The sequence below is a fragment of the Trichosurus vulpecula genome, chromosome 1, assembly GCF_011100635.1.
Source record: "Trichosurus vulpecula isolate mTriVul1 chromosome 1, mTriVul1.pri, whole genome shotgun sequence".
Classification (NCBI taxonomy): domain Eukaryota; kingdom Metazoa; phylum Chordata; class Mammalia; order Diprotodontia; family Phalangeridae; genus Trichosurus; species Trichosurus vulpecula.
The window spans coordinates 388,237,653-388,252,515 of record NC_050573.1 but is presented as its reverse complement, the minus strand read 5'-3'; the positions used below and the strand labels follow the sequence as shown (position 1 = coordinate 388,252,515).

Sequence of the window (14,863 nt, the reverse complement as noted above, 5' to 3'; positions counted from 1 at the left end):
TTGAACTATTTGAACTCATAGTGACTACTGCCATTCATTAAACCTGAATATTTTGTTGTCAACTTACGTTATGGAATATATATTAGTTACTTGAGGCAAAGTCAATGTTTTTAGTAAGTTAGCTGCAACTAAGATTTTTCATATTTTCATACCTCTCAGTGAGCTGAGATTCTTAGGCTGCTTCAAATTTCAAAAAGGAAACATTTACTGCTGTTCCTTAACTTCCTATAGCTCAGCATTATGTGGATATTTTAAATTTACATATGCATGCATACATTTCCCAAATTTATGGAATATGTACTAATGCTGACCATGATATTCTTTTTATTGAAAATCTTCAATATAAAATAGCTTTAAAAATGAGAGGAAGATAATATTTTACATTATTACTTCTGATATGAACACTTTTACGCTTTATGTAAGAGTTTACCTCCCTTCTGCCATTTGTGCTTTATCTGGAATGTTTCATATTAGTCAGATTTCTACATTATTGAATACCTAATAAACAGTTTAATATCAAACATCTTAATAAGCTGTTAGACTGAGGGGAACATAATGTTGATACTATTTGTTTGGCATATTTTTAGATTTTTTTCCATCATGCTTATTCATGTACAGTTTGGAAAGAGGATCCTGTTCTTTTCCACTCAGCCAAAAGTTCTTTTTGAACATCTTCTGGTAATTCAAAAAAAACTGCAGGGTCAATGCCAGAAGGAAAATGAATTTCCTCCTCTGCAGATTCTTGCTCTCTGTTTTCTGTAAGACTGAGATGCTGAGAAACTGAGCCTGTAAGCTGCTTATGGCTCTCTGCAGTGTGATTTTTGGAAAAGAGTTGCTGACTTTGTAAGTTTGGGAAAGAATGGTATATAGACACAGCAGGATTTGTATTTGAAAAATGGAATCCCTGGGATTCTTTAGGTCCTTGACTCATTCTTTCATCTCTCAGGTCACTGTCTAAATAGTGAGGAGAATCCTTTCGGCTGAACAGGTAAGTGGAACCAGTGCTACTTAAACCTGATGTGCCTGGTTCACTGGTAGATATAGAGGCTAATTGTTTGCTACTGGATAAATGATCTCTGGGATTTGAAACAATGTCATGCATTTGTTTTGAAGAAAAGAAAGATAATACTCCTTTAGAGGCATGTAATGGACAACTCAAACTTCCCTTTCCTTGAATTTTTTCTCTAGTTTTGCTAGAAAGGATTTCTTCTTGAATATCTCCTGGAAGTTGTTTAAAGACTTCATAGTCTATACCCTCAGGAAGTGAGTGAAATGGAAAATCATGAATTTCTTTTTCTTTAGTAAAATTCGTAGTATCTAATGGAGACTCTCCAGGTCTTGTGCTTTCAATTCTTCCACTTGGTAGAAAATCCCAGTTTACTTCCTTGTCCTGTGAAAATTCTTCCATATGAGTATCTTTCATTTTCTAGAATACAAAAAAATTTAAAATGTTAATATACGACCTCATAGATAAACTGCCCATGACACATCCATGCTCATGCTAGGATGTGTCTGTCCATATTAAGACATGAATTAATAGATTATTCTAGATATAAATCTGGGAGTATGCACTTTTTCCCTATCAGGCTTCAAAACCTCCTGCAGTTAGTTTCAAGTAAGTGTGATTAAACCACAGCAATCTAGCTCTAAGATCATGTAGTTCATTAACTCAACTAATCCTATGCTTCATGACCCGTCATCCCAGGCAGGCGAATTGCTAATGAGTTACAAACTAAACATGACTGGCTAAAACCAAATTTTAGAGCTGGATGGGGCCTTAGAGATCACTAAGTCTAACACCTTCACTTTATAGATAAGGAAACTGAGACCCAGGGAAATTAAGTGATTTGTCCAAGGTCACTTTAAAGATAAGTCCCTGCACAAGTGCAATAAGGGCAGTTATTTGAGAAAATTACTACTCTAAAGAATAACAGAAATACCAAGAGAGAAGAAAAACCATTACTATGATGTTTGTAAAACACCACTGTCAATATGTAAAGATAATTTCAAAAATTTATATTCTATGTAACTCAAGGCTAAGAAATTTTTAAAATTTTGTCTTAAAAGTTATCTATATAATCTCACTGAATTTTTCTTATTTATTGTCTCCAGCACCATGGCACATAAACAACTAGGTATTATTTATATCACTAATATTTTTAAAATTAAGTGCCTGCTTAAATTTATAACTAGCATAATCTCATCACATTAATAAATATTGTTTGATAAACTAGGCTTCAACTTCAAATTAGATTTTTTTTTCACTTTAAAACTACAAATTTAATATTTTAAAATAGTTTCAGTAACATTTACAATGAAAAATAAATTACTGCAAATTAAGAAGTGAATTGACAGCCTTATTCTAGATGTGAATCATATAGTTTAAGACAGTGTTTTTGTTAATCATTCAATTTTGGGTTGTCATAGCTAAGGGTCAATAAATTATTGTTGTATTTTTTTTAATCATCTGAAAACATCACTGACTTTTTCCAGATTGTACTATTGTTTACTTTTTACATGAGTGTCATTCAATAACCGATCTATATATATGCTGCTGTTAGAGCTCAATAAGATGTCAGGGTCATAGATAAGCGATTTAAGTGTTTTAATGAAAATTCATTAGCTAATACTAAATGGATTTCTATGAAAATGAAAATTAAAAGGCCTTGCTTTTTAAGCCTGTTTTATAATATCCAATACTTTCTGAAAAATTATTCCTACTTCCAAAATTATCTGTTTCTCTACTGTTTATATTACACAATGTGTATGCTCAACAAAAGAAACCACTGAGCTGTTTTAATGAATGGTGCAAGTGTTCCATTTCTAGATTAGATGAATATTTAATGTCTAAAATCACATGAATAAGACTTTAATAAAACACTAACATTTGGGAATATGAATGAATAAAAACCTAACCCACAGAAAGAAGCACACAGCACCAGAGCTGGACTCTCATGACCTTAGACACACAATCTAAATAACCCAGTTTATTTCCCCAAACCCTGCACTTACATAAGTGCGCTTGCCAGAGTGTGAAGTTGTTGATGATGACGGCGTTAAATAAAATTCAATAGATCCTTTCTTAGAGGTAGGTAGTGATTTAAGATTAGAGAAGCACACACTTAGAAGGGTAAGGTGAAATGGCATCTTCACGTTTACCATATTTCGAAATAGTTTCATAAGTATATCAACCATTGGGGTGATAACATCATAATTTCCTAAATGAATTATTTAAAAGAGGTAAGAAAAATAAATGCATTAACATGAATTGTTAGAATCAAAAGCTTAATTATGAATAAGATAGATTTAAAACATTGATAAAATCAAAAAAATAAAACCTGGGATACAAATAACTGAGGTTATCTCACAATAACATGGAAAGCCAAATGGATTACAAGTAGTATTTAATCCTAAAATTGCCAAGCGATTCAGCAAGTTTAATGAAAGAAAAAAAAAAGGATTTTTTGATTGCTTTTAAAACAAGCTAAAGTAACTGACTATAATAGAAATTAGAAGCAATGCAGTGCCAAAGAATAAGCAATTCTGACCCCTCTGAATTGGGAAAAAGCCTTTTTAACTGCCTCGTGTTTAAGTTTCAATATCTGAAAAAGAGAAAATAATTAGCTTGACATTTTCTAGGGAAAAGTGAGCTGGTAGCAAAACCCCTACTCTCCGATTTAGTTACTCTGATTTTCTGAACCTTGGGTTCCTTCCCTGTAAGACAATGATGGTAACACCTCTGGTGTCTGACTCACAGGATGGTTGAGAGAGTCCAACGAAATAAAAAAATATATAAATATAATATATTAAAATTATTTATATATGATACAAATATAAAATAAATACAAAAATTACATTAAATTAAAATAAAAATAAATAAAGATTCTGCAAAATGTCAAAAATTTTATATCAATATCTGCTGTTATCATCATTACTGATGGGGAAGAGAGACAGTCCCCTCATTCCTAAAACAATTGTTTCCCTTGCCTTGATTCCCTACTGGTACCATTGCTATCTTTATATTGATCTTCTTGGGAGCAAAACTAGCCCATATCTAAAGATGACAGTAGGGAACCTAATGAATAAGGCTTATCATTAAGTCTTTATGAGATACTTGGAAGGCAAAAAGGCCTCAAGGGAAGATATGAAAGGCCTAAAGAGCTGCTAGATAATTTCATACATAATATTGACTATTACAACAATCACAATTTCTGTTTGCATAGGATTTGAGGCTTACAAGCTGCTTTCCTTGCAATCATGTCACAACCTCACAGTCCCGAGAGGTAGGTATAATTGTTATCATTGTTATTCCTGTTTTTCAGGTAAGGAAACTAAGACTCTGAGCAGTGAAGTTGCTTGTCTAGGGTCATGAAGCCTACTTAGTGGCAAGATTTGAACCCAGATTTCCTGACTGCAAGTCCAGTGCTCCTTGCATCAGAGTATTTCCTCTAATATTTGGCTTATTCTAGAGAATCCTAAAATTAAGCAAGTGTTTAAAGCTGCTTAGTTAGCCTACAAGTTCTCCACATATGAAAACAGTCTTCCTATCCCCTGGCACAAGTTAGACCCGGACACCATCTATGACAGGGTTACCCTTGATCCCTGCCCAAAACTCTCCTCTACAATCTACTACTACAAAAACATTTGATTCTCTGGGGTCAGCTTCTGGAGCCTTGAAATAACCAAGCAGTCAGTCAAACAAATAGTTTCTGCTAGAGGAGCCCATGAAAGGAAAGGATGGAAAAAGCCCTTAGTTTTTTTTATATAAGAAAGTATTCTTTTTTACTATTTTGTTTAAAAATGAATACATCTTTAAGGGTATTTCTTAACTAACTTAACTAAAGAAAAGGTGGGTATCTGGTTCAGTTGTGAGATTGCAAGGGCACAGCAACAGGCTGCACTTACAGCATAGTTCTACTTCAATATTTAACTGTTTAAAATTCAAGTGGCACTGTGTACTACTGAATTTCTCAATATAGCAAAATTAAATGGATGCACAAGTATATTCACAGCAAAGAAAGAAATGAAGAAGTCAATAAAATGAGCCCATACCTGTCCCTAACTTCTGAATGACATGAGATGGGATAGGACACTGACGACTCTCACGGTTAAAATGTCGGTCAGATGAGAACCGACGGATGATTAATCTTATCGTATGCGGCTTCCTTCCATCTTTGCATACTCTGAAAATAAGGAACCATAATTCTTAGGAAATTCCAAATAAGGCATAGTAGCACCTCACTTAACTTTGGAAGTCTCATATCTACAAAATTGCAACTGTCTACAACATAGCCAAGAACTAGGAAATTAAAAAGACCATAGAGCAACAAAAATAATTATCACAAAGTACATATAATTCATACATAGGATAAGCCCTCGAGCTCTCACTCAGAATCTATTTAGTCTTAATTTAAATACAATTAATTCCAATAAGCTTGGTTATCTGCTTTCTCAGCCTCTAGCAAATTAGAAGCAAGAGAGTCAAGTAGCACTGCTGCTGGCATGCATTCTAAGACAAGTGACAGAGAAGAAAACACCTAATGAGGAAGGAAGCAAATAAATTTTTAAAAACAGGTATACAAAGAAAGCATACTATTTTAGGACCAGTTAATCACTGTGTAAATAGCCCTATATACTTTTAGGGGCATTGCTGTAGAAATAGAATATACTAGTAATGACCCTGATTTGTAAATAAATAATTAAACTATGTTCATTATACTCAATTTAAGAAGGCAGATAAATGTGTAACGTATTTTTAGAAAGAGTTCCAATAAAAATGGTCAAAACAAAAAAGTTTTGGCACTCAGAGGGATATATTTCAATTATTTGGAAAATCATTTAATTAGAACACCTCATTCCCGAGGAAAAAAATCCAGATAATGACTTTTTTCTTTCTACTCTACAACATACAGATTTTAATCTCTGACATGTTTTCTAGAGATGATGAGCAAATCACAACGGACAAGAACAGTATCCACTTTTAAAAACTTGCTCAAATTGAGTATTTTTAGCTGAAGACTTAAATAGAACACTCATAAGTGTGTAAGAAATACCTATTTATCTTTAATTGCTCTTCCATTGAACTTTCTAATAAGTATGACTTTGTTTACTCATAATAGAATAACTTTTTATTCTTTTCTATAAACATATCAGTAATTAACATCTTACAGTTAAATGTGTTCTAATAAAGATTAAACTAATTAAGGAAATAATCTTCTGCGTGTTTGAGGATATAATTAATTTTAAACTATCCAGGTCACAAAGAACTGAAAAAACCATGATGTTGTAAGCAATCATTCTGGCTCCTAAAAGATGGATGAAATATAAGATGATTTTAAATTGCCACTTATGCAATATTCATCGCCAAATACTTCAGCATTTTAAAAAACATTAGAGTTTAGAAGGATTAAAAGAGGAAAAAAACTACCGTTATTTTATGGAATTTATCCTGATTTTCCCCTTTTAAGGGAAAGCACAAAAACCCATGAATTTTCAACATGCTTCTTTAACTATATACATTAAAACTATTTGCTGATCTTTACATAAAAGAGATTGCAGTTTCATGTACCATCCTCTCCTTCTGTTCCACAATGAATGTGGAAATTCTTGTTTTATTCAGTTTTTGTTTAAAGTTCAGAATGAAAAGTAAAATTCTTCAGTGGATGGATAGATAGTATGTGTTTTCACATGGTCAAGATGTACAACCCAAGTTCTGTGGAAATGGCCATGGTCAGTTCTGTGAGTGGGAGACAATAGGAAAGCTGTACTTCTGTGGTTTCCCTGCCATGCATAATTGTTCATAAAAGTCAGGGAGTTTAGAATAACCTCGGATTTGGATACAATGATTTGCATGACCCAATTCCACAGTAGTCCTCCTAGGAACAGGCTGAGTCATAATACTGGAGCTGGGTCATATTAATCTGTCCTCAGCTGACTGTAGCATTCTAAGCTGCATGATTATGCTGAGCAGATGAGAGCCTTGCTTCAAGTGGTAGGGAAAACTAGAGAAATTCAACTTTTGGGGCTCACAGTCAACCCTCAACTGAATCTACAATCACAGCCTCTCTGCCTTTAACTACAGGATTTTTTGTTGCTGGATTCTCCCTTCAGTCCAAAGGTGGACCGTACCACTGTGGTTTATACCCTACAAATCTCTAATAGAGGAAACCTAATCAGGGAGTTGGGGATTGGGATGGGAAAAGAACAATTTTCTACAGAATGTACATGGTGTCCCTAAAGTATGGACACATAGGAAAAATGCATATTTTGAAATATTTGGAATGTTAACAGACCTTAGCCCCATTTACTTCTTTTTCTGAGGTATGCCAAAGAGAAGTGATTTCCATTCAGTACACCTTCTCCTTTGAATCTAGTGGCAAATGGGTCAGAAGGCTGAATTTACTTGCCAAGCCTATGGTATCAGAAGCAACTCACAAATTCATATTTTTGTACTTACACAGTCCCAGTCAAACTTTCATATAACTTCATTCATTCAGAGTTAGCAATTTTGTTCTTTTGTCATACTCTTACAATGTTAACAGTCTAAGAAATGGTAGAAAGGGGCTATAAACTGGAAGAATAAGCTTCAAAGCATTGTATATTCATCTCCTTAATTTCTCTTCAACCTAATAATCAATATACCTCTTCCAAGGGAGATTTAGAAAAATCTAGATTATAACAGGCTCAATGACCTGACTTCCCTAAATCCTGGTACCCACTGTAACCCTTTCCTTTCGCTGAAGCAAAAGCAAATTGTAATACTTTAGTTTCAGGGAAGGGAGGGCAAAGCAATTGTCACAGAAAAAAATTTCAAGTTCTTCCTTATTGTCAAATAGCAGATCAAGGGAGTCTTCAGGAGAGCCAGATAACTGCCAATCCTTTTAAGAGCCCTGGTATAGCCACAAAGTTACTAAACTCTAAGTGACAGAAGTAAAAAAAAAAAAAGAAGAAAAACCTTATAAAAATGGATATATCATTACTCTTGTTAGTACATCATAGAAATTTTACAGTTAATTTATCTCTTAATTTTTAGCCTCCAGCTTAATCTACAGCTTATAAAAAAGAACATCAATTATCCTTTCAATGTATGGTATACAGAATACAAACAAGATAACTCAGCAAGAAGGCAAATCACCTGTTCAAAAGACTAGCAAGTAGTTCTTCAATTTTTTTTTTAGCTTCCACTTCTGATGAGCACTTTTTAAAGGAATCTTCTTCACTAAAGGACTACCAAAATATACACAAATGTTAAAGGATTATCTCACACCCTGATAAACAATTTCTACTCTTAGAATATATGTCAAACTTCCAAATAGCATTTTTTATCTGTAAAATAAGGGACTGAACTATATGGTCTATAAGTTATCTTCCAGCTCTAAATCTAGGATTCTATGTTTCTAAGTAAAGGCATATATATATATATATATATATATATATATATATATATATATATATATATATATATATATTTTTTTTTTTACTAATATCTACCATGTTTTATTAATTCCTTAGGTTTAGTTATATTTAGCTATATTTTTAACACTATCTTTTTAACTCAATTAGTGTCCTTACTAAGAATAATATGCTCTTATGGAAAGCATTCCTTAATTGTAGTTAAGAAAGCTGACTGATTTGATGATGTGCTAGAATACCAGCCTTTCAGAAGCTTTCTGGAATGCTTGGGGCTCTGGTGTTAGCTCCAACCCTACTGTGACTTCAGGGGAGGTCTGTTTCAATTTCAATAAAATGAAAGTGATAGCACATCCTTCCTGTCAAACCTCACCTTACCTTAATTCATCTTACCTTATCACACCAGGGCTGCTGTGAATTAAGATAACTTGACTCAATAAATACTTAATAAGTACCTACTAAACAGAAAGCAGAGCATAACAGAGATTGAAGGCAATAAAATACATGTCCCATGATCACAATTAGTTTAAAATCTAGCAGGGGAGACAAGGTGTGTGTGTATATATATATATACATATATATACATATATATGTGTGTGTGTGTGTGTATACACATATACACACTCATGTATATATGTATATGTGCATATACATATACACACATATTTTATATACATACATATATACACACATATACTTATATATACATATATGTGTGTGCATATATATGTACATATATGTATATACACATAGCTCAGCAGCTGAGACTAAATAAAATAGATTATAGGAAAGTAAGATAAGACCAGAAAGATAGGTTGGAGCCATTTCGTGGAGAGACTTGAGTACCAGGTAATAAGGTCTGGAATGTAACTCATGGGCAAAGGAGAGCCACTGAAGATTTTTGAGCAGTAATAATAACAGCCTTTACAGTTTATAAAACACTTTCCTCAAAATAATCCTGTGAGGTAAGTGGTACAAATCCATTTTATATCTCTAAAAGCTTGGACTCTCTTTCAAAGGTTAATGATATGAATGTAGTTAATGGCTAGCAAACGGCAGGCAGGACTCGGATCTGAGAACACTGCTGTGTTGTGGGTTTGTTTCTTTTCCACTAGCCATGTTGCTTCTCTATGTAGAGTGATACAATCACATCTATACAGTAAGATTGATCTGAAATAGTGTATAGGAAGAATTAAATGGGGAAGAAATCATAGACGGGAAGATCAGTTTAGTAGCTTTTGTAATAGACTAGGCAAGGTGACCTGGACTAGGAATGTTGTGATGGCAAACAAAGATGGCCTCAAGAGCTATTCCAGTGCTAGAAGCCCTTGAATCACAACTAGTAGAACATAAGCTCCTTGAAATCAGCAATTATCTTGTTTTATCTTTGTATGCCCAATGCCTTCCACATAGCAGGCACACAGAAGATGTGTGCCAAGTCCAAATGAACATGGAAGGTAAAGGAGAAAGAGACAAATAAAAATTGGTGCTGAGAGTGCTTAGAAGAATGGCAATCCCATCAACAGAAATACAGAAGTCAGGAAGAAGAAGAGATCTGGAGACGAAGATAATCAGTTTTAATAAGCACTTATGAGTAGGCAATGAGCTAGATAACCTTTAACGTTCCTTTTCAATGCTGTGAGTCTCATGTTGGACATGTTGAATTTAAACAGAAAGCTGGAAACTGAGGTCCAGAGGTTGAGCTGAAGATAGAGATTTGAAAGTCATTCATTGGTTTTAATGTTACCACAGCCCAAAAAGTCAATGAGATCACCAAGAGAAAGAGAAGAGAAATAGACTAAGCACAAAATCTAGGAAAAGATAAGGCACGAGGAGGAAAGGAGTCAACAAAGAATTTTTGGAGTTACTCCAGAAGTAGCTGTAGAAGGAGAAGACAAAAAAGGTTGCAAATATTGTTAGATGCAATAGTGAGGCAAAGGATAACAAATGAGAAATGTCACTGGAATTGGCAATTTGAAGGTTAACAGTAACACAAGTTTCTGTAGAGTAGTGGGAAATGAAGCAGTTGCATGTAGTTGAGGAACTAGTAGCTGAGAATCATCTGTGAAAGACACTGGAGGGATACTGAATGATAAATCATTACAGAAGATCCTCCATATTACAGTGTAAGCCTGGCTCTCCCTTCCCCCCCATCCCCTAGCTCCTGCAAGATCTTTAAACTCTCCGGCTTGGAATAAAGAATCAGACATTCCTTTCCAGCTAGGAGACTGAGAATGCACCTCTCAGACATTCCTCTCTGACTGATAGGACTGAACAAAGGACAGGATACACTTCCACTAGGAGGCAGATAGGTCCTGAACAAAGAACAGGAAATACTTCTGAAGCTGCTTTTTGAGGACCTAGCCAGTTCTCAAAAACAAAATGCCTGACAGGATCTTCCCCTTCCTAGGGGAGTGGCTACCCTCTCTGGCAGAGAATATCTGGGGCAGTTAGCAGTGAGTCTCCCCTCTCTGGTGGGAAAAACTTTCTTTGTTCAGGACCCTATAAAAGTCACCATGTGGGACAGTCACATTGGAACCTCACCCATGGGGAGGATGCTTCGCCTGGGGCTACGTTCAGAAGGGACTCACCAAAGTGGCTGTAAAAGACAGGGTTCTCCAGCTTAGGAAAAGCTTTGGTGTAGGTGCTGAACATATGTATGTTGTATGTTATGTGTGTGTGTCCTTTGTCGGTTTCTTTGTTTTTTGTAGAGAAGAGAGAGATTCCCCAGCTTGGAGAAACCTAGGGCAGCAGTTTGCCTCTGAACAGGTGTTGCCTCTGTGCGTCTGTGTCTCTGTCTTTGTCACTGCATTAACTGTGTAGTAGGAATTGTTAAATAATGTGGTTGCAGGGTTAATAAGAGTATTTCCCCTGTCTTTCAATAAAAAACTTTGTTCTGTTGGGAGTATGCCTTATTGCCAGTATGAATCCGAATCTGAACCTAACTTAGCTTAATTGGAACAGATGCACAGACTGTTCTTCAAGAGGTTTGCAAGCCAAAGGACAAGGGAATATAAGATAGTGAGTGTGATCAGCATGGAAGAAAGAAAGGAGGGGCACTGACTAGGTAACACAAGGAAGGTGAGGAAAATTTAGGGGAGTTAGGGGAGACCTAAGCATTTTTATAGGTAAAAGGTATAGGGTCAGTGGATAAAAGAAAATCAAAATGTATGAAAGAGTATGGATGATGAAAAAAGGTCCTGAAGGGAGGAAGGAAATGAACTGGGGAAAAGGGAAAGGAGTAGACCTTAGGAAGGAATGTTCCTCTTGAACAGGAGGGAAGGAAGAAAATTTGAGGAGAGTCAAGAAATTTCGAAGTAGACAGATGGCCTTCATTTCAGTAAAGTAGGTTATCTGCAGTGTGTAGAAGTCAGGAATGGGTTATAGACCTGAAGAGAGTAAAATTGGTTTGGAACAGCAGTTTAGAGAATGTGATATGGAGTTAATTAATGCTGAATAAAGATTGCCACACAACAGAAGATAAATAATTGAAGAATGTTTAAATATTAAAAAACAAAGCCTGAATTAAAACCAGGTAAGGCACACTCAAAAAAGGAATTGACCTAAGGATTTCATCATGCAAGTGGTTGAAAAGATTAAGAATTGTAATAGTTTTCCCAAATGTCCATGCTCTTGACATTTACACTACACCGCTAATAATTTAATCTTCATACCATGCAACATGTTTTCCCCCTAGCTATTTTTGCCTTTTCAATTTGGTAAGTGTGGACTTTTTCATCCTTCTTCCTTTCAGTTTCCTTTAGGATATTAAAATTATTGTTTAATTTGACTATCAGTGAAATTTATTTGACTGCAGCAAAAATTATTTTCTTTTATGATGTCAAAAATACATTAAAATAAATGCATACATTTTTCTACATGTATATTTATAGAATACTAATAATAAGAGCTAACATTTATATAGTGCTTACTATGTGCCAGGCAATATGCTAAATGCTTCACAATTATTATTTCATTTGATTAATGTATCTATTACTTCCACCATCCTTTACTGTCATTCCCATCTTCTTAAGAAATCTTTTACCTTCTAAGCATATCTATTATAAAACACTAAGTCTTCATAAAATTTATTTTAGATACTTTAAAAATACTGTGTTTAATATCTATCCACAAAGTACAGTATAATCAAAGCAATATTACAAGAATAGAAATTTAAAACTTAATTTTGTCTTTTGCACATGAAATCTGGCTGCATTTTATTCAAAGTAGTTATATAAAACAGTAAACTCTTTTCTAAATTGTCTTTGATTTTAAAACAATTATTAATCTAATGCAACAAACCATATTTTTATGAAGAAAGGATTGTTTGGTTGACCCAGGGGCGGGGAACCTGTAACCTTCTAAATCCTTAAGAGCAGCCTTTTGACTGAATGTGGAATCCAGATTCAGTCATGCACTTAAGGATTTAGAAGGCCACATGTGTCCTTAAGGCTGGAGGTCCCCCAACCCTGGGTTAACCACAATCAAATTAGAAAAGTTCAGTTGTGACACACCAAAAAATCTTAAAATTTTAATTTACTATAAACATAGTATTCAAAACTTTCTTTCATTCTGAAAAGTTACATAGAACTTTACATGAAACATTCACCTGCGGTGGTCCTGAGGGAGTCACAGGGGAGTCATCTTCTCCAAAGCTGAGCTTCTGTATACGCTGAGCAACTGAAATTCCTAGTTCTTTCTCTAGTATTTCAGGTGAAAAGGTTTGGAGATCATGGACACTACTGATACCCAATGATTCAAGGCGTTTGGTAGTTTTATAGCCAATACCTAGGTAATAAGAAAAAGATGAAATAATGCAATATTTCACATACAGGATAATAGGGACTATATATTTTGTTTTCCCACCAGAGTCCAGCACAGTGCTATCACAATTGTTATCTTAATGTCTGTTAAACAAAATGAAACTTTCATCTTATTTTAAATAACACTGAAGATGTCAGCAATTCACAGGTATTTTTCATATTTGTTGCTGTTGTTTTAGTCCTTTAGTCTTGTCTGACTCTTCATGACCCCATGATCGATGGGTTTTTCTTGGCAAAGATACTAGATGGGTTTGCCATTTCCTTCTCCAATGGATCCAACGGTTCCTTTTGTCAGGCAATCAGAGGTTATGTAACTTGCCCAGGGTCGCACAGCTAGGAAGTGTTCTGAGACTACATTTTAACTCAGGTCTTCTTCACTCTACGCCCAGTGCTCTATCCACTGAACCATCAGTTGCCTCTATTTTTTCCTCTATTTTCAATAGAGAATTTAATTAGAATATCTGATATTAAAGTAAAACACAAAAACTCAAGTTTAAAAAAGGGAATTTATTCAGTATCTCATTTGATTTTATAATTACCCTGGGAAAGAGGCACCAAATATATTTATTAACCATTTTACAGATGCAATAACAGGCTGAGTTTAGGCGGCATACCTGGAATCATAGTGTGAGTGCTAAAAGCAGGGTATAATCCCACATTTCCAAATCAATCACTAGTTCAGCTACACAGTGCTCGCTTTCACATGGATGAGAATGATCTATATTTATCCACTACAATTATTGAGTACAGTAACACCTCATTTATCTAGAAGCCTTGGAAACCAACATGGTATAGTGGAAAAGAGCACTGGATTTGTAATGAGAGTGCCTAGTATTGTATTCCGGCCCTGCCACTTAGTTAGCTAGTTGTCCTTCACCTCTATGGATCTTAATTTTCTTAAGTGAAGAGGTTTCATTTTATCAGGGATTCTCAATTTTTTTTTTATCTCAGGAGCCTTTTCCACTCTTAAAAATTACTGAGGACCTCAAAGAACTTTTGTTTATGTGTGTTGTAAGTAGCAATATTTGCCATATCAGATATTAAAGCTGATAATTTTACTTGAACTGATAATTTACTTAAAATAAGAAACCTTCATGTAAACATAAATAGCATGTTTTTTGTGAAAAAAAAATTTTTCAAAACAAAAAATTAATGACAAGAGTGGCATTGTTTTGCATATTTTTGTATGTCTGACTCAATAGAAGACATCTAGAGTCTCTTATCCCTGTATTCTGTGGCAAAATGATGCGCTGGTTGAAGTATATTAAAAAAAAAACTCCAACCTCACAAAGATATGTAGATGGAAAAGGGAGGAATGTTTTAACAGAAAAATAACATTAGTATTATAATTATGAAAATAGTTTTACCCTCATACACCCCTTGGACCACATTTTGACAACCACTATAGGAGATAATCTCTGATGCCCCTTCCCATTCTAACACTATGATCCTATGGTCATATATTTGGTAGTCTTAAATATCTAGACAGAAACTAGGGGTGAAGTTGATGAGTTCTTGGCTTGGAGTCAAGAAGACTCTTCTTCCTGAGTTCAAATCTGGCCTCAAACAAGTCATTTAATCCTATTTGCCTCAGTTCCTCATCTGTAAAATGAGCTAGAGAAGGAAACAGC

General features: G+C 34.6%; 1 protein-coding gene across 2 annotated transcripts in view; it reads right to left on the bottom strand.

Annotated features, from left to right (window-relative positions):
* Window positions 1-303: 303 nt before the first annotated feature.
* The window catches only part of POLI (DNA polymerase iota), a 33,503-nt gene continuing 18,943 nt past the window's right edge, over window positions 304-14,863 (bottom strand). The window contains exons 6-10 of one of the 2 annotated variants that reach the window (XM_036741374.1): window positions 13,019-13,197; window positions 8,135-8,226; window positions 5,053-5,183; window positions 3,013-3,218; window positions 304-1,426 (exon numbers count right to left, since the gene is read on the bottom strand). In XM_036741374.1, coding sequence (XP_036597269.1) covers window positions 605-1,426; window positions 3,013-3,218; window positions 5,053-5,183; window positions 8,135-8,226; window positions 13,019-13,197 — 1,430 coding nt within the window. In that variant the 3' untranslated portion in view covers window positions 304-604. The remainder of the gene's footprint in view (window positions 1,427-3,012; window positions 3,219-5,052; window positions 5,184-8,134; window positions 8,227-13,018; window positions 13,198-14,863) is intronic. The other variant, XM_036741375.1, reaches the window with a different exon arrangement.